General features: G+C 40.3%; 2 protein-coding genes and 1 long non-coding RNA gene across 5 annotated transcripts in view; 2 read left to right on the forward strand and 1 right to left on the reverse strand.

Moving 5' to 3' along the window:
• The window catches only part of hm13 (histocompatibility (minor) 13), a 151,198-nt gene extending 142,593 nt beyond the window's left edge, over positions 1-8,605 (reverse strand). For all 3 annotated transcript variants that reach the window (XM_065286615.2, XM_065286614.2, XM_065286613.2), the window contains exon 1: positions 8,268-8,605. In XM_065286615.2, the coding sequence (XP_065142687.1) occupies positions 8,268-8,459 (192 nt within the window). In that variant the 5' untranslated portion in view covers positions 8,460-8,605. The remainder of the gene's footprint in view (positions 1-8,267) is intronic.
• Positions 8,606-8,788: 183 nt separating this feature from the next.
• On the forward strand, positions 8,789-11,659 carry LOC135773004 (uncharacterized). The gene is made up of 3 exons (XR_010543338.2): positions 8,789-8,994; positions 9,573-9,638; positions 10,008-11,659. It is a non-coding gene; the product is annotated as an uncharacterized lncRNA (long non-coding RNA).
• A 964-nt stretch (positions 11,660-12,623) lies between these two features.
• LOC135775995 (uncharacterized) lies at positions 12,624-22,724 on the forward strand. Its single transcript, XM_065286618.1, has 2 exons — positions 12,624-12,763; positions 20,759-22,724. The coding sequence occupies exon 2, from the start codon at positions 20,764-20,766 to the stop codon at positions 22,285-22,287; it is 1,524 nt and encodes a 507-aa protein (XP_065142690.1). The 5' UTR covers positions 12,624-12,763; positions 20,759-20,763; the 3' UTR covers positions 22,288-22,724.
• The last annotated feature ends 3,172 nt before the right edge of the window (positions 22,725-25,896 follow it).

The raw sequence follows: 25,896 nt of genomic DNA on the forward strand, positions 1-25,896 counted from the left end.
TAAACAAAGCCTTATATCTCTGGATCTGAACATCGTAGAGACACAGGGGTTGGACCGTTTTTCTTGTGGTTTGACGTGTAATCATTATGGGATGCCAATTTTCTCCCTAGCAACCAAACTTAGTACCCTAGCAACGGAATAAACAAAGCCTTATATCTCCGCTTCAGAACATCATAGAGACACGGGGGTTGGACCGTTTTACTTGTGGCTTGAAGTGTGATCATTATGGGATGCCAATTTTCTCCCTAGCAACCAAACTTAGTACCCTAGCAACGGAATAAACAAAGCCTTATATCTCCGCATCAGAACATTGTAGAGACACGGGGGTTGGACCGTTTTACTTGTGGCTTGAAGGGTGATCATTATGGGATGCCAATTTTCTCCCTAGCAACCAAACTTAGTACCCTAGCAACGGAATAAACAAAGCCTTATATCTCCGCATCAGAACATTGTAGAGACACGGGGGTTGGACCGTTTTACTTGTGGCTTGAAGGGTGATCATTATGGGATGCCAATTTTCTCCCTAGCAACCAAACTTAGTACCCTAGCAACGCAATAAATGTTAGCTTCATGCTAGCTTCCTGCTAATAATGCTAGCTTCATGCTAGCTTCATGCTAATCATGCTAACATCATGCTAGCTTCATGCTAATCATGCTAACATCATGCTAGCTTCATGCTAATTATGCTAACTTCATGCTAGCTTCATGCTAATCATGCTAACATCATGCTAGCTTCATGCTTATCATGCTAGCATCATGCTAGCTTCATGCTAATCATGTTAGCATCATGCTAGCTTCATGCTAATCATGCTAGCTTCATGCTAGCTTCATGCTAATCATGCTAACATCATGCTAGCTTCATGCTAATCATGCTAGCATCATGCTAGCTTCATGCTAATCAGGCTAACATCATGCTAGCTTCATGCTAATCATGCTAGCATCATACTAGCTTCATGCTAATCATGCTAGCTTCATGCTAATCATGCTAGCATTATGCTAGCTTCATGCTAATCATGCTAGCATCATGCTAGCTTCATGCTAATCATGCTAGCATCATGCTAGCTTCATGCTAATCATGCTAGCATCATGCTAGCTTCATGCTAATCATGCTAACATCATGCTAGCTTCATGGTAAATCATGCTAGCATCATGCTAGCTTCATGCTAATCATGCTAACATCATGCTAGCTTCATGGTAAATCATGCTACCTTCATACTTAAACATACTAACAGCCAGATAGCCTACTAAACTAAACTTATGTCAAACCGTTTTAAACGTTCAGGCTACGCTTTCTCAAGCCAACATAAAGTTTGTCTTCAAACTTTACTATCTAGTTATTATTATTATTATTATTATTCTTCCAACCAAATTTCGGCAATTAATACGGCTCGAACCGCTTAACTTAGAAACTTCATTCAAACTCTCAAACGTGCGGACTATTCGGGAATAGTGGGCTATGACTTTTATAAGCGATCGGGGGTACGGTCTTCGCCCCAGGGGCGAAAAAGCAGCCGAAAAATCCCATTGACTTAACATGGAGACAAACTTTGACGAGTCGTAGCTCAGACCTAGAATTTCACAGAAACTTGTGACTTGCCACATTTGAAGAGGCTGGCAGGCTCTGTAAGAACATACCTCACAATGGGGTGTAAGTTGTACCCCTGGGGTGTAAGAGGCCCCCAAATTTCCCCATAGACTTATAATGGGGCAGGAATCATGCCCATATAAGGAAATAAAAACGTCCCAGATGGGATATCTTTGCAGCGCAGTGTCGTAGAGACATGGGGGTGGGCTCATTTTACTCAGGCATCCAATCAGTCCCTTAGGATCCTTATTGAGCTATCAAGCCACGCCCCTAGCAACCATTTTGGGCACCCTAGCAACATCTCCCATAGACTGCCATTATAAAATGCCCAGATGGATATCTTTGCAGCACAGTGTCACAGAGACATGGGGGTGGGCTCATTTTACTCAGGCATCCAATCAGTCTCTCACCATCCTTATTGAGGTATTAAGCCACGCCCCTAGCAACCAAATATGAGCAGCCTAGCAACATAATAAACAAAGCCTTATATCTCTGGATCCGGACATCATAGAGACATGGGGGTTGGGTCTTTGGGTCATATTAGCTTCATGCTTGCTTCATGCTAAGTCATGCTAGCTTCGTGCTAGTTTCATGCTAGCTTTATGCTAATTTTATAATAAATCTTGCTAACTTAATGTTAAATCATGCTAGCTTCATGCTAAATCTTGTTAGCTTCATGCTAAATCATGCTAGCTTCATGCTAGTCATGCTAGCATCATCTTAATCATGCTAGCATCATGCTAATAATGCTAGGATCATGCTAATTTCATGCTAAATTCATGCTAACTTCATGGTAATCATGCTAGCATCATGCTAGCTTCATGCAAATTATGCTAGCTTCATGCTAATCATACTAACATCATGTTAGCTTTATGCTAATCATGATAACATCGTGCTAGCTTCATGCTAATCATGATAACATCGTGCTAGCTTCATGCTAATCATACTAGCATCGTGCTAGCTTCATGCTAATAATGCTAGCATCGTGCTAGCTTCATGCTAATCATGCTAACATCGTGCTAGCTTCATGCTAATCATGCCAACATCGTGCTAGCTTCATGCTAATCATGCTAGCATCGTGCTAGCTTCATGCTAATCATGCTAGCATCGTGCTAGCTTCATGCTAATCATGCTAGCATCGTGCTAGCTTCATGCTAATCATGCTAGCATCGTGCTAGCTTCATGCTAATCATGCTAGCATCGTGCTAGCTTCATGCTAATCATGCTAGCATCGTGCTAGCTTCATGCTAATCATGCTAGCATCGTGCTAGCTTCATGCTAGTCATGCTAACATCGTGCTAGCTTCATGCTAGTCATGCTAGCATCGTGCTAGCTTCATGCTAGTCATGCTAGCATCATGCTAGCTTCATGCTAATCATGCTAGCATCATGCTAGCTTCATGCTAGTCATGCTAGCTTCATGCTAGCTTCATGCTAGTCATGCTAGCTTCATGCTAGCTTCATGCTAATCATGCTAGCATCATGCTAACGTCATGCTAGCATCATGCTAGCATCATGCTAGCTTAATGCTAGTCATGCTAGCTTCGTGCTAGCTTCATGGTAATCATGCTAGCATCGTGTTATCTTCATGCTAATCATGCTAGCTTCGTGTTTATCATGATAACATTGTGCTAGCTTCATGCTAATCATGCTAGCATCGTGCTAGCTTCATGCTAATCATGCTAGCAACGTTCTAACTTCATGTTAATCATGCTAGCATCGTGCTAGCTTCATGCTAATCATGCTAGCATCGTGCTAGCTTCATGCTAATCATGCTAGCATCGTGCTAGCTTCATGCTAATCATGCTAGCATCCTGCTAGCTTCATGCTAATCATGCTAGCATCCTGCTAGCTTCATGCTAGCATCGTGCTAGCTTCATGCTAGCATCATGCTAATCATGCTAGCAGCATGATAATCATGTTAGCATCATGCTAGCTTCATGCTAATCATGCTAACATCATGCTAGCTTCATGCTAATCATGCTAGCATCATGCTAGCTTCATGTTAATCATGCTAACATCATGTTAGCTTCATGCTAATCATGCTAGCATCATGCTAGCTTCATGCTAATCATGCTATCATCATGCTAGCTTCATGCTAATCATGCTAGCTTTATGCTAGCTTCATGCTAATCATGCTAGCATCATGCTAGCTTCATGCTAGTCATGCTAGCTTCATGCTAGCTTCATGCTAATCATGCTAGCATCATGCTAACGTCATGCTGAATCATGCTAATCATGCTAGCATCATATTTCATCATGATAACTTTTTTAAATCATGCTAGCTTCACACTAAAACATGTCAACAGCCAGGTAAACTACTAGACTAAATTTCTTTTACATTTCTGGCAATCAACTTTTTGCATTTTCATGCACTGGTAATTCCTTGGGAATTGCATATCTAGTTTCATTTCATATTTTTTTGTTTTGTTTTGATTATAGCCCTTTTCGTTATTTTTCTGCACTCCGTCGCGACTCCGAGCAGCAGAGCAGCCTGCCTCCGCTTTTTAAAAATAGTGTGTGTTGATAATAAACATTAAAACAAACATTGTTATATGCTGAAAATATATATTTTATATAAATGTTATTTTAGGCAAGTGAAGTCTTAATTTGAGAGGCTCAATTGATCAAACATGTTGTTAACTTGCAGTCAGCCGCTAATCGTTTGGTCATAATCAAAAACCTTAAAGGTGCCATTTGTAATAATTGAGGTAAAAGATTTTAAAAAATTAGCTACACGCATCAAAAGAATGAGAAGAAATAAGGGCAAAGATGTCATTAAAAAAATGACAAGGTATAGTGCTGCAGAAATATCAATCTGAATTAGCATGCTAAATTACTAGCTACAGCCCGACTGGTGTTGTAATTCCAGTTTCGACCATGGGAGGCGGTATGCGGGCCACGCACATAACCGCCAGCCAAACTGCAATACACGAATAAGTCGCATGTGTGGGAGTACAGCCCTCTACTTCTACCGCTGCGTCCGAAAACTAAGACAGTTGACTTGTTGGCTTAAGATTCATGAATGCAGCCCAGAGAAATGCAATTCGGACAGCCATGGATTCGGACATGCCTTCCTGCCTTGCAATAGGGGTTTTGGACGTATTTCAGTTCAGGGAAGAGAGCGGAAGAATGGCTAAAGCAAGAGACATTTACCACTACCACAAACATTTGCTGCAGGGAACAACGCGCTCGGAATCACAAATAAAATATGATAAATAAAGTAACCGAACCAGAGTAAATACTGGCACTGCTTTTCATCACTGGAGACAACTAATGGACATGAAAGAAATGAGGTTCGACTCCAAAATGACATCATTTCTTTTCGATTGGTAAGTAAGATGCTGTTAGTATTTCGCTAGAAGTTCACTTATAATAGGCATTGCGATAACCTATGCTCAGCTTGTACATGAACTACGGCTTTGTGCAGTAAATGTGGCTCTATCTGAAAGCAGCTGATGGCGTTTCACTTTTAATCAAGAAACCGTCTTTACTGACGAGAAGCGCAATGACTATCGCATGCAAATTATTGCGCATCCTTAGCTGTTAGCGTTTAATAGTTAGCTCTACCCACGGATCCGATCCGGTTTTCACCCGTTATCTACCAAGCTGATGCTAAAATGTAACATTAGCTAAGAAGCTTGAAATGTCTTCGATTATAATGAACACCAAATGGACACACGAAACGTAGCGGAAAACATTGCAATTTTAATGAGACCGAATGTTTTTTTTGTGACTAATGATAACTTAGTTGCTAATGTAAATCAAACTTGATATATGCTGCTAAATTTGCAGCTGCTAAATTAAAATAGACCAACTCACTTTTCTGGAGGTATACTGCCCCCGTCTGTTTGGCGTGTGGAGTATGAATTGATTTTTTTTGGGCGGACATGTTAAATGGTCCCTTTAATTTAACAAACACAAAATGCTCTAAAATGTAAGAAATAAAAGATATTTCATTATTTTGACAGTTAAAACAAAACTGAACTGCTTTAATTGCTGTAAGAGTATCAGCTACAATTGAATCTGTGTAAGGAGTTATTTTTGCTATTTCTGCTGATTTCTTTTGCAAAATCTATGCAGAATTTTGCAGAATGATTTTAAATGTTTTAAAAAGAGAATGGGAGCTGTGAATATTACAAAACAATAAAATATTTGGTAACACTTTATTTAAAGGATCAGAAATTAGTTAGTAATTAATGACTAATTAGTGTATGTGTAACTGACTAGTTAATGACCTGTAAGCAGTTACAAGCTATTTATAAGCCATTTATTGGTTGTTGTCTTGTTTTTGTCTTATAGCCCCTTAACACTTGATTTTGTTCTAACAATGAACTTATTCTAAAAACAAAAGATACTAATAGCTTGTATTGTGTAAAATACACACTTTATAGGTTCTTAGTACACTGTTTGAGTTTGTAGCTTATAAGTGTGAAATAAATATAGACCGTTTCAGCAGTAACAACACAAATACGCCGCTGTCGCGGTCCGCACGTAACTTCCGGTAAACTCCGCTAATATAAATAACAACAAAGTTCTTTAAACATAGTTTATTTATATAACAAGCAAACAAAACAACACATAGATTACCTAGGAAACCAAAACATTTGTTATTTTCGACGAGGCATTTGTTCAAGAGATTAGTTTAGCAACTAGTCAGAACATTAAAAAAACAAAACCGGAAGTAAGGTTCGGATCCAGACGTGTATCACGTTTGTCCGATGAAACCGTCTATAGAATGGGCATTTCAAAACAAACATTTACATGAACAGAAAAAGTACTTTCATGTTCATCAGAACAAAGAAATTTATACAGGTTTGTAACAACATGAGAGTGAGAAAATAATGACTGAATTTTCATTTTTTTGTGAACTATCCCAAAAATTTTATTGTTGTAGAAATTATATTACTGGATGTTTAAACTTGTTCTTGTTTTTATATTGTAAATGTTGATAGAGAGGTGGTTACTGACTTTTTGAGCTGAAGGAGTCCTTTAATATGTAAGATTGTTATAGTGATAACTTAATGTAATTTTTTTTTCGATGCTTATATAAAAGGACCTAAAGGAGACCTTTAATATGTAAGATTGTTATAGTGATAACTTAATAAGTCAATTGTTTGGCAATTGATTGTAATATTTTGGGATGTCTCTCACCTGCAGTTGGTTCTTTTGTTGAAACTTGAAACAATAAAGAACAAGTTCTTTACTGCAATATTTAAAGTCTCTTCTGTTATTGGAAAACAATAAATGTTTACTTTAGAATAGGGAACATACTCTTAAGTAATACGGCCTTAATATGCATATATTAGTGAGAAATATGCTTGTTACCTATTAATATACTCAGGGAATAGTTGAGTTATAAATAGTTTGTTAGTGTAGTACAACTTCTAAAAAACTGCTTCTGTGTAACAAGAAAGTACTTTTTCTGCTCATTTAAATGTTTGTTTTGAAATGCCCAACTAGTCCTTTGTTTTTTTGTTACATTATATGACTAAAGCTGTTACCTGTAAATTTAAATCATGTTTTTTTATTAAGTACTCCGTATCGGTATCGGCAAGTACTGAAATGCAAGTACTTGTACTCCAAAAAAGTGGTATCGGTGCATCCCTAATAACAATAAATCGTGCGATTCTGCTTGCCATGCTTCTCAATGAATTATGGTAAAATGCCACTACATCGAAAATCCAGATGTGCTCTTGTGCAGAAACTCAGTATTTTCTGCAGAAGAAGTACAATTACACAGGCAGCTCCAGGAAATGTGAAAGCATACATATTCAGACTGTGATTCTAGATTGATACAGACTTCCCAAATAGCCATGAAATAGTTGTGCATAACATTGCCTTTGCAATTCAGAATAGATATCGGACAAGTATTATAGTGTGTATATCGTAAAATATTATTACACCCCTAGTAATTTTCCACAGTGAAATAGGACATTCTAAGTTATTCTTCTGCAGTATTTCCTCTCTCAGTCAGTAGAAAATGTGGTAACACCCAATCATGTGTGAAAAACAACAAATACTGTCATATACCACGAAACGGGCATAATTTTGGAAAATATCATGATATACATTTTTAATCATACCGCCTATATTTTATGTGAACACACGCAGATATGCACGTATAGGCTACAGCTCATATCAATAATGTTATTGCATAATTTAATGAAATTCTTGCAAAAGCATCAAACAAACAAACAAACAAATAAAAATACGTCTATCTTTAAACCAGAAATTAAAAATGTAGTCATTCTACATTACATGGTGCGAACAGTAACTATGAAGGAAGGCTTAGAAGTTATATCGTTCTGGCAACATATGGTAGGCAGGGCAGTTAGTGCTGAAACACTAACTAAAATTAGTGTTTCTTTTACTGTCTATGGCTGAAACAGTCTTATTGAAATTGTTGTTGAGTTTTTGTCGTATTTTTTCAAACGACTCAAATCGAGCGATTAATGTAAAATAACTATTTTTTTTCTTTATTTAAGTTAGTTACAGCATGTCAAACTCCTCACAGCATTTCTTAAGCTATATTAAATGAATCCTTTCAAATGACATCGGTTAGTGTAAATGTTATTTTAATTAATTATGTGGCATTTATGTGTTGTATTTATACACAATTAATCATTGGACAACTTTAAAATAATGTACATTACATAAATGTTTGTGTGACTGTAACTTACCTTAGTCTTGGAGCAGCCCACCGATCTCAAAGCTCCGAAAAATATGGGTAGAAGGGCCATGAACAGCAAACTGCCGTATGCCAGTGCAGTGCCCTCGGCGCTGGACACAAACCGGCCCGCGGTCCCGTTTACCGTATCCGAAAGGTTACTGGATCCGTCTGGCACCGCTGCACTATGCTCCGCGTCTTCCATGTTTCAGCGCGCGCGTGTGTCTGTGTTTAAATACAGTAATGTAATATTTTAAGAGAGATGTGCGTGTCAATTCCGTGTGCTTCTCTTTGATATAGGCCCGGTTCGCTCATAAGGCCACGTTTCCTAATTCACTCTTGTGAACTCTAATGTTTTCTTCACTGTTCACACAGAAACACTCACACAATACTGACACCTACCAGAGAGGAAGAAGAATTACTGCTGCACTTTTCCCCCTCTGTCAGTGAAAAGGCAGAACCATACGTCATAGATGTCTCAGGAGGATATATGGAGTGAAAACAGTTTTAAAACCTCCCACAAATGCACACAATAAATCCAGATACACGCACAGTAATTCACATCTCCAGCACACACGCACGAGAATTCACGAATGCACACTGAAATCCACAAACACGAGTTGCATCTTCCTGCACAACTGGAGGCGACAGTTTCAGGACCGCAGTTCTAGGACCATAGGTTTTTAGTAACGACGCCCCCTAGCGAATTAGGACCAGCAAATATGGATGACAATCAGAGTGTGAATATCAAATGTGAATTTATTTTTATTTAAACATTAAATACAATCGTGATGCATTTCATTGGAAAGTAACCTAGTCGAAGTGATTGTGATTTGTTAAATAGTCTTGAATGCATAGCCATCATACATATGGGAAGACAAGTTTATTTGTGTAGCACATTTTATACACAGAGGTCATTCAAAGTGCTTTACATAGAATAATGCTGTAAATTAATTGTTAGCACATCTGTTTAACTAAACTGTTGCATGAAAGCTTGTGTTGACTTAGTTTTTTCATTTTTAGTTAAAATAATCGAAATGTTTTAACTGTCACGTGCTCACAGTCAGCCTTTTAAATGTTACCACACAATACATGTTATGAGTACGTCTCTTCATTTAGATATGGTTTCATAATGTTGATTGAGACATGTGGCATTTTTATAGTCAGACATAACAGTAGGTTATCATAATAATTGACTGTTAAAATACCAGGTGTTAGATTGTGTCATGTACTGTGTACTGTACTGAACTGTACTGTGTACCCCTTTTTAACAGCATTTTTGTTAACAAGTGATTATGTTCTTTATGTACTATTTCAGTGAAGTGGAGGAATGTAATCGAATCATAGACAAACAATTGAGAAAAAAGGGAAGAGCATCCAGTTGGTAGGTAGTGCTGCTGTGTACATCACAATGTGTGCTTAAAATATTTCATATTTATATTTATCTCTATTTTTTTCTCGGTTCAGATGGGCTTTTAATTGGCATGAATGTTTCAAAAACCTTTATTCCTATAATGAACAGTATGCAATAACAGTAATATGAACATTACTTGGTATGCAGATTGATATAATTTTGTATATAATGTGTGTGCTCTTTGGTGATCTTTAAAGCGTCATTAAACCCCGCTGTTTCAGCTCCAGTCTACCTCACTATCATTTTGAAAAATGCTATTTAAATGGGCATGGACGCTGTGAGATAACGGCGATGTGCAGAATTGAATTTCTCATTAAATTGCAAATGTCTATGTCACAGGGTGACTATTATAGGGCAGAACCAAAAGCGGCGAAGATCGGTTCCACCCGGAGATGGTTTCCACCCAGGCCGAATATTTCAAGCACCTGCACTTCCTGGTTTCCAGGGGCAACACAATCGGGACCTTACGAGCCACAGGTGAGAAGGATTAAGGTGGTGATTTACAATTGGAGGACGTGTGAAGAGGAGTTGGCGGTCGAATCCTGGGCGAGCTCTTTCCGCCTAGGGCGAACCAAACCACAAACTCCGAGGGAAAAGCCTGACGGCTCCGTTGATCCGGGGAGCGCTTTAGAGCGAGCGGAAAGAGTGATGGGCCGAAGAAGGCGAGAGAGAGGAGTTGCTGTTGTTTGTTAAAGGAGCACCACGGGAAAAAGTGCTTTTCTCTGCCGTTGTTGGGTGTTGTGAGTTCAATGAACAGTTTGCGGCCCCACCGTGGAGAGAAGCATGGGCGAGCTGGGGAGTAATACTGGAAGTTTATATAGACAGCCAACACTGTGAAGCATTGACATCGCACGTGAGTAAAGCTGTACATTGTACTGTGCAGAGTGGAAGAGGGTATATTACCTAACGTGTGTTGTGAGTTTAATGAACAGTTGCGGCCCCACCGTGGAGAGAAGTGTGGGTGAGCCGGGGAGTGATACTGGAAGTCTATATAGAGAGCCAACGCTGTGAAGCATTGACACCGCACGTGAGTAACATTGTACATTGCACTGTGCAGAGTGGAAGAGGGTATATTACCTTACGTGTGTTGTGAGTTTAATGAACAGTTTGCGGCCCCACGGTGGAGAGAAGCATGGGTGAGCCGGGGAGTAATACTGGAAGTCTATATAGAGAGCCAACGCTGTGAAGCATGGACATCGCACGTGAGTAACGCTGTACATTGTACTGTGCAGAGTGGAAGAGGGTATATTACCTAACGTGTGTTGTGAGTTCAATGAACAGTTTGCGGCCCCACCGTGGAGAGAAGCGTGGGTGAGCCGAGGAGTACAATTCAATTAGGAGTAACGCAGGAGGTCCGACGTCCATATCTAGGTGCTTTTTCCCTCTACTGAGAACACGTCTAACCAGCCACACGACGAATCCTGGCCGAATTTGGCTAAGTCCTTAGTTCACTTAAAGTGCATGGAGTGTCGTGGGTGAGTCTTTGTCTTTATTGTGTGTGTGTACACCTAAAGCTTGCAGTGTAGTGCTGTGCTTGTGTCGACAGAAGCCACACCGAGTTCAGAGGAATCGTGAGGAGATTTCAACACGTTGAGGCTAGAGGAGCATGATGTAAAGACAGCTGCAAATAGGACTTCCTGTATACAAAGCGACAAGATCTTTCTGGCTCTGAAAGAGGGCAGTGGTGAAATATATCTACAAATCAGTCCACGAACCTGAGGAAGAAAAGTTTAAGTCCCAGTCACCTGTGTAATTCTTACCTCTGCTTACAGCCACGAACCTAAGGAGTGAGAAGGAAAAGTTCCAGTCACCAGCTGAGGAAAAGTAAAAGTTCCAGTCACCTGCTGAGGAAAAGTTAAAGTCCCAGTCACCTGTGAAATTCTTACCTCTGCTTACAGCCACAACACAGAAGATCCAAATGCCCCTCCCCCCTTGCTATGAAAGCCCGAGGACTGGGATGTTTTTTTTTAATATTTAACTCCCCTCCCCCTATTACCTTTTAATATTTAATAAAAGTTTTTAAATTTTAATCCTCTGTCTGTCTGGTCATTGGGGTGTTTTGGGACCTCCTCGGGGTGGAACTAGGAGGAGCGTGACCCGCGACAGGGGCGGTCCGCTTCTCCGACCTGTGACATCTAAGTACATGTCTCAATATATTCTTTGCAACTGATTAAGTACAGGTAGCCTAACACAATTTCCAAGTGAATAGATCGTGTTGATCTAAACTGATTGTTGATTCTCAGTCTAATGGTTGTTTGCTCCAAACCGTGTTAGCGTCATTTCATCCCTACTGAAAAATCCAGCTAAGACCAGCATAAGCTGGTGAGCTGGTTTTAGCTGGTCTCCCAGCTTGGTTTTAGCTGGTTTTGCTGGTGTAGCAAGCTGGTCTAGCTGTGTTTTGGACACTTTTTAAGCTGGTCTAGCTGGACTTAGCTGGTCAGGCTAGAAGGCCAGCTGGCCCACCAGCATGACCAGCTTTGTCAGGCTGGGAGGACCAGCATAAACCAGCTAGTGCCACCTTAAACCAGCTACCAACTTATGCTGGTCTTAGCTGGATTTTTCAGTAGGGATTGTATAAGCAGAGATGGGTAGTAACGAATTACAATTACTTAAGGAATATTTTTTGGAAACTTTTTCAGTAAATTTAAGGATGGGTACTTTTTACTCTTACTCAAGTATATTTCTAGTGGAAAAACTGTACTTTTACTTCGCTACATTCGGTGGCGTTGCTGCGCTACTGTAAAATGGTAATATATACCATTATCTTTTGTGTTCATCAGAAAAAAGAAATTCATACAGATTTAGAACAACATGAGAACGAGTAAATTATGACAACATTTTCATTTTAAAGTGAACTATCCCTTTAAGGTAAGTTTTGAATCAATCAGTATTCCAATTCTCTAAATTGAGAGACTACCCATAGCTTCACCTCTGACACAAAAACATAAAAAATGGCACAACTTGCGTCAAACCCAGCAAATAGACCCTGACCAATGACAAGCAGTTTACTTAGACCTGTTTACCTTGCGTCTAGCAAGTGATGTCAAAGAGGAATTTGTTTATTTCTGCTTGAGCTGAATGTGCAAACTATAGAGGTAAGGAAAAGTCTGTTTTTAACAATATGTTTTCAGAATATGAGTAAGGTTTGCTTGTTGTACCTTTAAATATTTAGCCAATAAAATTATTATTATTAATTAGCTTTTGTTCATGGACACCATGTTAGAACACATGTTAGAATATAGTTATATAGAATATAGGTTTATTAAATTAATGCAAATGAATTAAATCTTTCATCTTTACCATCAAGAAACTATAGTAACATTAGAGGAGATAATAAAAACTTTTTATCTGATATTTTAAATAGTCAGTGTTATTGTAACAATGTTCTAGTTCTTTAGTCAAGAGATCAACTTTTAACTAAATATTGTACATGAGAATATACATGTGTGTAATATGTGTGTCATATTTGTTAACGCTATATAGAAAGTGTCTCTGGTTAGTGTCTGAGCACGTATGAAATTATGCCAATTACGGATTGGAAGATTCCACAATTCGTTCAGTGCATTGGCATAAAAAGTTAACAATGCGATGCATCAGTTTAAAAACTGTCTCAGTGATAGAGATGCAAATCCGTAATGCCTATAGGCAACATCAAGGTCAGGTGACATATCAATGAAATAAAAAGTTGCCTGCATTGAATTAGTCTTGCTCCCTTTTAAGGGAACCAGAAACAGCTGTATCAGGTAACGTAAGTGTGTACAAATATTAACGAGTGTAACATAACATCTGCTTAACGCTTATTAGTTCAGAATCAATACTATCTTTGCTATTGCATGATATATGACAATAATCTACACAATTTTGTGATCTAAGCACAGTGTGTTACATTTCATTTTGTGTTTGTATGTATCTATAAACACTGATCTCTCACCAAGACATCTGTCCTAGTGATGGGTCATTGCGAACGAGCACACTGTAAAAAGATTCCGTAGAATTTACAGTACTACTGGCAGCTGGATGCCAGTAACTTACTGTACACTGTAAAAAAATTCCGTAGAAATTACAATGTCATTGCAGCTGGGTTGCCGGTAATTTACCGTAGATTTACATTAATGTTATTTACTGGCAAGAGTTTGTTCAAAGTTAAATAAATTGTAAATATTAATAACTCTTTATCTTTACAGAATAAAACTATACAATAACAGCCTCATGCAAAGCATTCTGGGAACCAGAAATCATCATCAACCTTTTTCTGTTTTTTGCTTCAGATTTTGTTTCCCAGAATGTTTTGCTTGATGCTGTCTTTTTAGTTTTACTCTGTAAAGACAAAGACTTGTAAATGTTTAATGTTCATTTAACTTTGAACAAACTCTTGCCAGTAAATAACATAAATGTAAATCTACGGTAAATTACCGGCAGCCCAGCTGCAATTTCTACGGAATTTTTTTACAGTGTAGATTTAAATTTATGTAAATTACCTGCAACAGTTTGTTCAAAGTTAAATGAAAATTAAACATTAGCAAGTCTGTATCTTTACAGAATAAAACTAAAATAACAGCCTCAAGCAAAGCATTCTGGGAAACAAAATCTGAAGGAAAAACCCAGAAAAAGGTTGATGAGTATTTTTGGTTCCCAGAATGCTTTGCATGAGGCTGTTATTTTATATTTTTATTCTGTAAGACAAAGACTTGTTAATGTTTAATGTTCATTTAACTTTGAACAAACTGTTGTCAGTAAATAACATACATTTTAATTTACAGTAAGTTACTGGCATCCAGCTGCCAGTAATACTGTAATTTCTACGGAATATTTTTACAGTGCAGGCTCTAAGAGTGGATTCTTTGTAGCGAACATGAAGAGCCGGCTCCGGCCAGCGAGAGAGCCGAATCTTCAGCCGCAGACAGGGACGGGAGCTATTTGTATGTGGCACACAATGAATCCAATGAAATTGGGTTTTAGATGCAGAACTTAAATTTCCTTACAAAAACAACTCCAGAAGCCTCACTAGCATATTTATAATTATATTTTAATGAATCGCTTAGGTTACTCACGTAACCCCGGTTCCCTGAAATAACGGGAACGAAGCATTGCGTCAGTTAGCTGACGCTATGGGGGGAAACTCCTGTTTACTCCGTGACTGAAGCCTATTGGTTAACGTCTGTACAAAGTACAGACCAATGACGTTTGAACCCGCGCGCGGGAGGAACGCGTCCTTATATAAGCGCGGTTCAATCGTCAGGAGCTCATTATTATTCGACTGAAGCGCGCAGCCGAATAACACTCGCTGCTTAGACGTTTGTAGCACGGCAAGAGACGCAATGCTTCGTTCCCGTTATTTCAGGGAACCGGGGTTACGTGAGTAACCTAAGCGTTCCCTTTCAATACGGTTCACTTCGCATTGCGTCAGTTAGCTGACGCTATGGGGGAACGTAATCCCATCACGCCGTGCATACACAACGTACTGAAGTGCCTTACCGGAGAGACACTGCGTGTGGCCCTATACCCGGCATATTCACAGCTTTAAAAGCAAATGTGTAAGCACCATATAAATTGTTGACGCGCACACGGTGGGGTTTTAAACGCACCGGGGGCACATAACATAGCACAAGACGGCGAGGTACCGAGCGCGCCGCGGCTGTGCGAGATAAATAAATTCAGAGTCACGTTGGTGAGCTCGCTGAGCGCACCGTGGTGTACACATAAAACGCATGAGCGTGCATGATTGAGCCGAGAGAACCTGCGCTCGTAGGGCAGGGACGTCTTAGCTGTACAATCTGACAACGTAGACGGCGAAGACCAGCCGGCCGCGTAGCAGATATCAAATATAGATATAGATACCCCTGTAGACCAAGTTCATGAAGAAGCCAAACTCGCACAGAGTGGGCTCTATATAGGACATAGCTCATAGAGGGGCGTGAGCCAGTGCGATGGTTTCAACGATCCATTTAAATAACCACTGTTAGCAACAGACATACGTAGTGAGTGATCTGCGAAGCTCACGAACGGCTGATCTGACTATAATATGCGGCAGAACGGTTCGTAGCGTGGGATTATACAGATACCACAATAGTGTGAACCCAGGTGCACCCTCGAGCGCATCGGGATGCATATAGGTAGTATTATAGTGCACAGATCGGTGAGCTTTCCAAGCGCACCGTAAATGTGTATTGACTATAAATTGCACGGGCACAGGTGAACACTTGAATACATCGTGAATGCATATAGATGAATCAGAGTGTTATAATGCACAGGCCGGCAAGATTCTCGAGCGCGCCGTCATGTGTTCTGATAATAAATTGTGCGCACACGGGTGAACTCTTCAGTGCACCGTGAATGCGTATAGATAAATCAGTGCACAGAACGCGCCGTGAATGTGTACAGATATGATTGATGAACGTAACGGTGGGCACCCAACGCACCGTGAACGTACACAGATGAACAACAATGTATGTGTCACAAAGCATAACACAGCTGTGTATACAGGTGAGCTTTCCCAAGCGCATCTTATTGTATACCAAAATGTTATAGCGTGTACATGTGAGCTTCTCTAAGCGCACGGTGGACGCATATAATTAAAAACCATATCGTGCATACAGGTGAGCTAATGGGCGCACCTTTAATGCAACAAACCTCAGTAGTGCGCGAAGCAGGGATGTCGAAGCTGTAAACTGACAACGTGGACGGCGGGGACCAGCCGGCCGTGTCACAATTGTCAAATGAGAAACCTCTAAGACCATGCCCATGCTCTAAGACAAGTGAGCATAATTGTCACGGGAGGTGATAACGTCAACGATTCATAAATAGCCTGTATTGACAGGTGCTCTAGTGAGTGATCTGTGACGCAGATGAACAGCTGATCGTCTGATGTACGTCAGACGTATGTGTCATACAGGACCTTGGACAGTTCCAGAGCGCTGTGCCTCGGGCACCGTCCGCATCTGAGAAATGACAGGCTTATGAATAAAGTGAATGGCCAGCCGTAAAAGCATGGTTCGCTGTTACCGCCGCCGTCCGCATCTGAGAGATGACAGGCTTGTGAATTAAATGAATGGTCGGTCGTAAAAGCGTGGTTCGCTGTTATCACGGCCACATAGATATAGGTAGGGGAGAGAGCCGCCGTGCCTCTGTAGTGAGGAGAAAAGTGTTCCACCCACGACTCGCGGGGGGTTTTGACTTTCAAATGTCACTAGACAGAATGGATCAGACTTTGCATAAGGACGCCTCGTGAAAGGGGTCCTAGCAGCTTGTGTCAATGTGTCATAAGGCACGTAATGTAGGTCGTGTCCCACGGATGCCATCTCCGCACGCCCATCGTAATGGGTTAATATTGGTAGTTTAAGCATGAGATGCGTATCACTCTGATTGAACATAGCTTATAAAGCGATGCAATGAGTTTATAAAGGAGATGACTCGTCAGCTTGTTCAGGGGGCGAGATCTCAGTCTGGTTCGGTAAATAATGAAACCACCGTAGATTGCCCGACCGCATTATCACAATAACACGGTCGAGAGTGCTGCAGTGCTAAATCATCCTCTTAATGTACCGTATTCACAGTACAAGGTGATTTATATGAGACAAACGGCGTTCCACGCGCCGAAGGCTGATTGCCGTCGTAAAGCGTGTTCAACCCACAGCAAATGCTGGGCTAGCTCGTAATGACAGCACTACATGCAGCAGTGTGTAACTTAAGCAAGCTTCCCGGCCGTCAGCTCGGGGCGGGACCTTTGCTTAGTCAAACTGAAGTGGACTTATGAACAGAATGCCACGATATTCAGCTTTCTGAGGCTCGTTAGAGGGGTACGTGCGCCCGTCTTAAACGAGATGCCGCGCGCGTCTGACTGTGCGCGCGCTTTAAGCTTTGAAACTTATTGTGGCGGGTAGCAAGCTCACTTGAGGTTGATATTACCCTTAATATCTCCGAGTATTGGAGCGGAGGTGTGAGCGTCTTCGGATCCGCTAATATAAATCAGCTATATGGCCGAAAAACGTCATAAACCGCTTGGCTGTAAGCCTTTGAGTGGCCGTCCGGAGAGGGCGCGATTCAAACGCTTGGAGCCATGCAAAAGTCTGAGGCTGTCCTTCCTCTAGGAAGAGAGAATAACAGCCGTAAGACCGTGCTCGTTTGCGCCATCAGCATCGTAGCGGAGAAACTGAGGTGGGCTGCGAGCGAATTTGGCAGAAAGGTGTTAGAGACACCGTACAGTCGTGGGGTGTCAATACACAGTATATGGCCAAACCAGGGTTTTTTCGGCTAGCGTCGATAGAATTATGGACAGCGGGCCGTGTGTGCGTATTACTGATTGCTTGTCAGTAAGGCAATAAAGTGTTTAGAGACACCGTACAACCGTGGGTGTCAATACACAGTATAGTAAGCACGGAAATTACTCTTTTTAGAGGAATTAAATACCGTTCGCCACTATAGTGAGGTCGCATAGCCGACAGTATTACACAGTATGTTTGGATAAACAGCACACAGAAAACATTTCAGGGCAGTCCAGCCGAGGCGCGACATAACCCCTTTTTCCCAGACAGTTTTGTTCTCTGTTGATGCAGCTATGCTGCGGAGACCAGAGCTCTGCCGTTCAGGTGCACAAGCCTCAGTAGTGACGGTGACCGAACGGCTCACGGAGCAGGGTAGTATGTCTAGGTGGTTTAATGTCAGACTGAACCCATCGCAGAGAGGAAGTCTGCCGTGAGGCCCGCGGTTTTGCCGTTTATTAAAAGGGCAGAAAAACCGGGTATATATATAAGAATGTACCAATATTCAGCGCACTGATATAGGACGGGACTGAATAAAGGGAGGTATTCGGGCCTCAGTATATTATAAACAAATTCGTTCTGCCTCTGATTCCGTCTAAACCAGAGAGAAATTACCAGGCAGACGAAGAATGAGCTATCTGAAGTGAGATCGGCTCAGGCCAGTAAAGCTCTATAATAAGTGTTTTAGCGCTCCAATAGAGGCGTGTCCTCCTTATCGAGCAGACGAATGAGATCGTGCCGCTCCAGGAGGGGAGGGGCATGAAGCTCTCTTATAATGAGTGTTCTTGGTGCTCCAATAGCGGCGAATCGGCCCTATCGAGCAGACGAATGAGATCGCGCCGCTCCAGGAGGGGAGGGGCATGAAGCTCTGTAATCGTTGAACACTGGACAGCTGCATTTAGAGGCAGCGAGCCGTAATACCGCGTGCTAGCTAAGCCGTTAAGAGACCTCACCACTGTGGGGAAAGGAGCGAGGGACTCCGCGAGCGTGGAGCACGAGTGGCTGTGCTATGACAGAGACAGGGGCTGACCGCCCGTGTTTGCTTGTCGTATGCATCTATCCAGGTCTACGGTTCCCCGCTTGTTCATCTCAACAAGAGAGGAATGGCAGAGGGGAGCAGCAACACAGACAGAACAGCCATGCGTCGTGACGGTATGACCCGATGCACTCGGGGGATTAATATATGTGCCAGAGATCTCGCCACTGAATGTGAGAGTAAGCATGACTCTGTAAGCATGAACGGTTGCGGTGTGACAGAACACAGGGGGGGTTAGTCCGTGTGTGCTTGTCTATGCATCCATCTAGTCTCATGGCTCGCCGTGTGTTCATCCCGGCGAGAGAGGAACAGCAGGGGAGCACGAAACATGGATAAGACAACCAAAGCATAAGCGCGGTCCCGGCGTGGGAGGTGCCAGACCGGTAATGCGCTCGGAGGAAATTCATAGCAGAGAGGCTCACCGAGCCGCTGTGCTGGACGCTATTACAACAGCGCCTGCTCTTTTAGCTTATAGCTTTATATTAAAAATATTGATCTTACCGGGCGGCCGCAGGGGAGACCTCGTCAGGCGTGTGTCCGCTGCACAGGGCTCGTACCACGGCAAGCGAAGGCTATCTTCGGTTCTCGGCCGGAAAGCGGCAGGGGAAGACGCTAGACCTGGACTCTGCTATCTTCGGTTCTCAGCCGGAAAACGGCAGGGGAAGACGCTAGGCGAAGTAAGGCTTCTTCTTTTTCTTCGGAGCAGCGAGAGGTTCGCGCTGAAGGAGAAAATAATGAGCTCCTGACGATTGAACCGCGCTTATATAAGGACGCGTTCCTCCCGCGCGCGGGTTCAAACGTCATTGGTCTGTACTTTGTACAGACGTTAACCAATAGGCTTCAGTCACGGAGTAAACAGGAGTTTCCCCCCATAGCGTCAGCTAACTGACGCAATGCGAAGTGAACCGTATTGAAAGGGAACTCTAATTCTTACATTATTTTTCTATACTTTGAGTCACTTTGAGTTTAACCTGAAATTTGCTCTTTAACTTTTATTTTATTTTAAATGATTAAAACTTAATTCAAATACATTTTTATAATATAGTACTCAATAGTATATCCTCTTTAGGATCAGCTATGTCTGTCTCTCTTTCAGGGTTTTTTCTCCCAAGGACTTTTTCCAAAAGGTTTTTCTTTTTAAACCCCTAGGGAGTCATTAGCTTAATTTAGAATTATGTTACATTACATACACATTGCATTATTACTCTGCTCAATAGTACAGATTAATTTTAGCCACTGTAATTTGCTACTTTGTTGTCCTATTAATTTCTCTTGTTTTTATTAATGTAAAGCTGCTTTGGAACAATTAAACAACTGTGAAAAGCGCTATATAAATAAAATTCAATTAAAGTAATCGAAACAGAGTGACCCACTCGGTATGTTGCTGGGCAAACAATACTTCGTAACTCTGTTGCAAAGCCTCTTGTGGGCAGCAAAGGGAGCCGTGGTGGCAATCGTGACAGTTGGGATAAAATCTAACATCAAGCCATGAACGCAATTTGCTTTCTTAATGAGCTTGTTATTAAACAATTACAATAGACACGTGACGTAAAATAATAAGGCTGTTAATTATGCAATAGAAATATTATTTTGCATTAATCTGACCATGCAGCTAAGCTATTGCAGCCGCCATAACCTGACAGACACAGATGACATTCCTGGCATGCTTTGTTCCCACATGATGGACACGTAAATTAGAAACAATTAATTGGCCATTATTGTATTGTTTATAATAAACAACACAGAGACATTTCAAAATAATTGTAACTAAACTGTAATCTTTTTTTTTTTTGCAGTGGATATGGCCAAGCACTGTGGTGTTGCTTTACTTTTCCTTATTAAACTGTGCTACAGTGACTGCTGTCCTGAACTATGCCAGTGCTTCTCAGCTGCAACGGTCATTTGCTCAGATGACAGAATGAAAGTTTTACCTGTAAACATCTCCACACAAGTGAAAGAACTTATCGTATTGGCATCTGGTGTCACACATGTGAATGGAAGTTCCTTTAGAGAAAACCTTAAACTTAATAAGCTGGTTATTCTTAACTGCCTCTTAAAAGTGGTTTCAAGCAATGCCTTTGACCAGCTGACTGAGCTGCGGGAGCTTGAAATCAGTGGAAACTCACATTTGTTTACATTTGAAATGGAGACCTTCAACAAGTTGGTTCACCTTACAAGACTTTTACTCAACAACAACATGATCAGTGTTTTGTACAATGGCATTTTTGACTGTTTACAGAGACTGGAAACATTAAACTTAAGGGGAAATGGCTTGTCATATCTACCCAGTCTTCTTTTTCAAAATCTTCACCAACTTCAGGAACTTGACTTGTCTTTTAACCAGATAGGCTCTCTGTCAGCTGATATATTTCATAACAACTCTGTTTTAAGGGTGTTTACCATGCAGGGCAACATGATCTCATACCTTCCAGTAGACATCTTTGCCCACCTAAATCATTTGGAGGAGCTGAATTTCCAAAGCAATCACATAATGAATCTGGATCCTGAAGCATTTCCACCAAGTCTCCGGAAACTTGTTCTTAAAAAAAATAGACTGGTCCAACTATCCCCTGTGGGTTCTCAGAAACTACAACACCTTTTATATTTGGACTTGTCTCAAAATAGTCTCTCGGAACTCCCTACGGATTTCTTTCAGAACCTCATTTCACTGAAAAATCTGGACCTGTCTGAGAACCAGATTGTCTCATTGCGTAGTACTGCCTTCAAAGGACTTTTAAATCTAAAAACAATCAATTTGCAGAGAAATAACTTGAGCTTACTGGAAGGTGACTTGTTTAAGGATCAGCAAGTCATGGAGAAGTTGTACTTATCTATGAACAACCTGCGAAGTATACCATTCGGCTTATTTGATTACCTTGATTTCCAGTGCATAGTTCAACTCCATGGGAATCCCTGGCACTGTGACTGTGACATACAGTATTTCTTAGATTGGCTGAGATACAACCACAGAAATGTGGATGATTTCAGTAAAGTTTACTGCAATGAACCGGAGTTTATAAAAGGGCACAATCTGGTCTCTTTGGATAAGGAAACGCTTCTTTGTTCAAAAAATTCAAGTTCTGAGTTGGAAGGTTCAGCTGCCAATATTGCTCAAAGTGTTACCAAGGTTCCCTTCAATGATTACAGCACGATTCAGTGCTCATTCCAGGAATTCAATGATGCAACATTCATTAGGTGCAAAGTCAATAAATGTACCAGCTTGAAGTTTCAGGCTGTTTTCAAAAATGCAGATGGAAATAAATCAGAATGTGTAGTGAGCCATGAGTGGCCAGCACCCACTGGATGCTTAAATGGGACCTTGTAAACATAATAAACATGTGCTAAACAAATATTTTCTGTAGTGACCTTTAATTAATTTATCAAAGTACAATGCATTTATGAGACTAACAACACAATGTTTCATCAAGCTAAATGATTTATACCAATATACAATTTATAACAAATAAATGTTTTGGAGAAGTTAACAAGTGTTTAGTCTCTTTCAGTATTATCGGCATGAATTAACAGTGCTCTAACTCTGCACTTATACAAAAGAAAATATACTTTTCATAAATATACTTAAAGTTTACAGTTAAATGTACTTGACAGCAAAAATAAAACAGCAAAAATAAAAAAATAAAACTAAATGTTGAATTTTAAAACATTTCTGGATAACCTCGTCATTGAATTATTGTCATTTTCTCTAATTTTCTTAATTTTACTAATTTGTAATTGAACAAATGGAAATAAAAAAATGAAAACAATGCAATTTTTCTTTTTTATATTTAAAATGTTTCTGTTTGCGCTGTGGGTCGTACATTAGCAGAGGGGTATGATGCACACTCTTTCAGTGACATTTTATTTTAATGATAGTAATAAGCGCACATATGAATTGTCCACGGCCAGTAAGTATTGTGATTGATCCAGATCACTCTTTTAAAAGATGGCCAGTAACACAAATAATTATTTTGCTATGACTTATTTAAAATACCTCGGCTGTTATTTGGCCTAATATTTTTTGGCCAAAGAATGAAAAATAGAAAGCATGTATCTTGTCAAATGCGATACATGTGGTGTGTTCTTCTTCTTAAGTTCATCAAGAACCTTCAATAGCAGACCATAAGGAACTGAATTGCAGAAATCTATTCGAAAAGTGACTGAAACATGGACCAAAGTTACTCTCTTTTGAATGGACTACACTATTTATACGTTTCAAATAATAAAGTACTTTTGCGGTTAAATTAAAGTTGCATCTAGCATGCTTACATACATCACGCCAGGGCTCGGGCTGCTTTGAGTTGGGATGTGGCCGATTTGCATCATGGCGCTAGCCTATCATTGGATTTTACCTGTGACTCAGGGAAAGTATTCCAGCTCTCCCCGTTTCCGGACACCACGTCTTCGCCCCGGGGGTGTAAATCTCAACAATCTTCTCTCACTTTGCCGTGCTACACAGACAAACTGCGACCCAGTACAGGTAAAGATGGCTTTGGTAAATTCAAGATTGCTGACAAACAAAACATTTATCTTGCGAGATTTCTTTGCCTCTAATGAATTGTATTTTCTGTTAATCACTGAGACTGCAGAGGATACAAGCCCCTTTTCTGAACTTTTGCCCACAAACTGTTCATTTTTAAACTGCCCTCGAGTTTCTGGCAGGGGCTGTGGCCTTGCGTCGGTGTCTAAAAGCCGGTTCTGTTGCAATACTCTAAAGACTGAATCCTACTCAAGTTTTGAAATACTACTCTTTCAGCTGAATAAACATCAGTTATCGATTGCAGTGGTTTATCGTCCTCCGAAACCAAACAAGGACTTTTTAAAAGAGTTTTCAAACTTTCTGGTTAAAGCTGTTCTCAAAAATGATAGGCTTTTAGTTGTGGGAGTTTTTAATATTCACGTTTGTTGTGAGTCAAATCCCCTGGCTAAAGATTTTCTTAGTCTGGCTGACTCTCTGGACTTTATTCAAGTGGTAAATGTTCCCTCTCACAAACAAGGCCATACCTTAGACCTTGTATTGTTGGTATTTCAGTTTGTAAACTTGAAATTCTTGAATTGGGTTTTTCAGATCATATGCCCATTATGTTTACTTGCTCTCTTCCCAATGGTAAAACATGAAATCTACCACAGAAATAGTACCACACAAGAACATAGACGAGTCTGCCGTAGTGGCGAACGGAAGAGTAAAAAAGATAAATTACAAGTATCTTTTCAAATTCTACGTGAGTCATTAATTGGTTATCAAAAATCAGTTAAAGCGGCAAAATCTTAGTATTTTTCAGATATCATCGATAAAAACCAAAAACTCTTTTTACCATTTTAAATTCTGTTATAAATCCAAATAATGTTGTTAGTTTAAATGCCTCAGCTGCAGTATATGAAGATTTTCTTAGGATTTTTACAGATAAAATAGTTGACATAAGACAGCATATAGTATCTTCAATTTATGACCTATCTGCCCCGCATCTCCGTATTCAAGTTTTTGAGGAATTCCAGACAATATCTTTAAGCTCTCTTCAAGATATAATTAAGCAACTGAAACCCACTTCATGCACACTTGATATTCATTCATTCAAACCTTTATTTAACCAGGATAAAAAACTCCTTGAAATTAAAAATCTCTTTTACAAGAGTGTCCTGGCAAGTGGCAGCAACGCGGTTACAAATAAATACAAAAACATTTACAGGTAAATACATAAACACACGTTCACTCATCATGCACAAACAATGTCATCATTAAAAATACCTGGGACCTAATTCAATTCAAAAACAATGACAGACTGCCAGGGTCGGACTGGGAACAAAATTTGGCCCTGGCAATTTTCTCGTGGAACAATGCTTTGATTTATTGAACATTTATATTAATTTCACAGTATAGTTAAAATTCAACCACCTCAAACTCTCTTTGCCATGAACAAAGCTCACACTGTTTTTCAAAGCATCACAAAAACACTTTACTATTTTTGCACTGTTATATGAAGCAATACTTGTGTAGATGACCCCTTTAATCAAACTCTATTGAATACAATAATATGTAAAGTATATTAATGAAAGACAGTGCAGGTCTATAGATTATAAATAGGTCTATAGATTATAAATGTGACCGTTGTTATAATGGTTTATGTAGCTTTCTTCACTTTATATTAGATAGAGCAGAAGCAGTAAATACGGAGCCCGTCTCATATGACATGGTAAAACTTTTTTTTTAAATCGTGGCCACGAATTAGCAATTCGTTCCCACGAATTATTAAATCGTGCCCACGTTTTAGTAATTCGTTCCCTCGTTTAAGCTAAATTGTGCCCACGTTTTAGTAATTCGTTCCCTCGTTTAAGCTAAATTGTGCCCACGTTTTAGTAATTCGTGCCCACGTTTTAGTAATTCGTTCCCTCGTTTAAGCTAAATCGTGCGCACGTTTTAGTAATTCGTGCCCTCGTTTAAGCTAAATCGTGCCCACGTTTTAGTAATTCGTGCCCTCATTTAAGCTAAAGCGTGCCCACGTTTTATTTTCTGCCTGCAACTACATAAAAAACTATTGTACTTTCTGCTGAATCAAAGACAAACTGTTGCCATGGACAGAGAAACTTTAATAGATTTTTATTTCCAACTGGGAATGAGTAATAAAAACATTCTCCAAAGTCTAGCGTTACAGGGAATATTTTTATCTGAGAGGCACCTACATCGCATTTTAAGAAACAGGGGGCTTTACCGGCGACAATACGGTGACCTTGGGGCTGGTATTGATTTTATTTTTGATCAACTGCAAGGTTCAGGAAGAGATCACGGGTATCGGTGGATGTATGCAAAGTGCTTGCAACAAGGAATATGCATCAGAAAAGAACAGGCACGTGCACACATAGACATCAAAGGGGGCTTGAGCACCTGCCCTTTTTATTCCTGGAGAAAAAGTGCCCTTTTTTTCTGGGGTGCTTTTTTTTA

This window comes from Paramisgurnus dabryanus, chromosome 21 (genome assembly GCF_030506205.2).
Source record: "Paramisgurnus dabryanus chromosome 21, PD_genome_1.1, whole genome shotgun sequence".
Taxonomy (NCBI): Eukaryota; Metazoa; Chordata; class Actinopteri; order Cypriniformes; family Cobitidae; genus Paramisgurnus; species Paramisgurnus dabryanus.

What these genes read in the sequence shown, in the direction of transcription:
- LOC135775995 (XM_065286618.1), top strand. Translation starts at nt 20,764, where the DNA reads ATGGCCAAGCACTGTGGTGTTGCTTTACTTTTCCTTATTAAACTGTGC.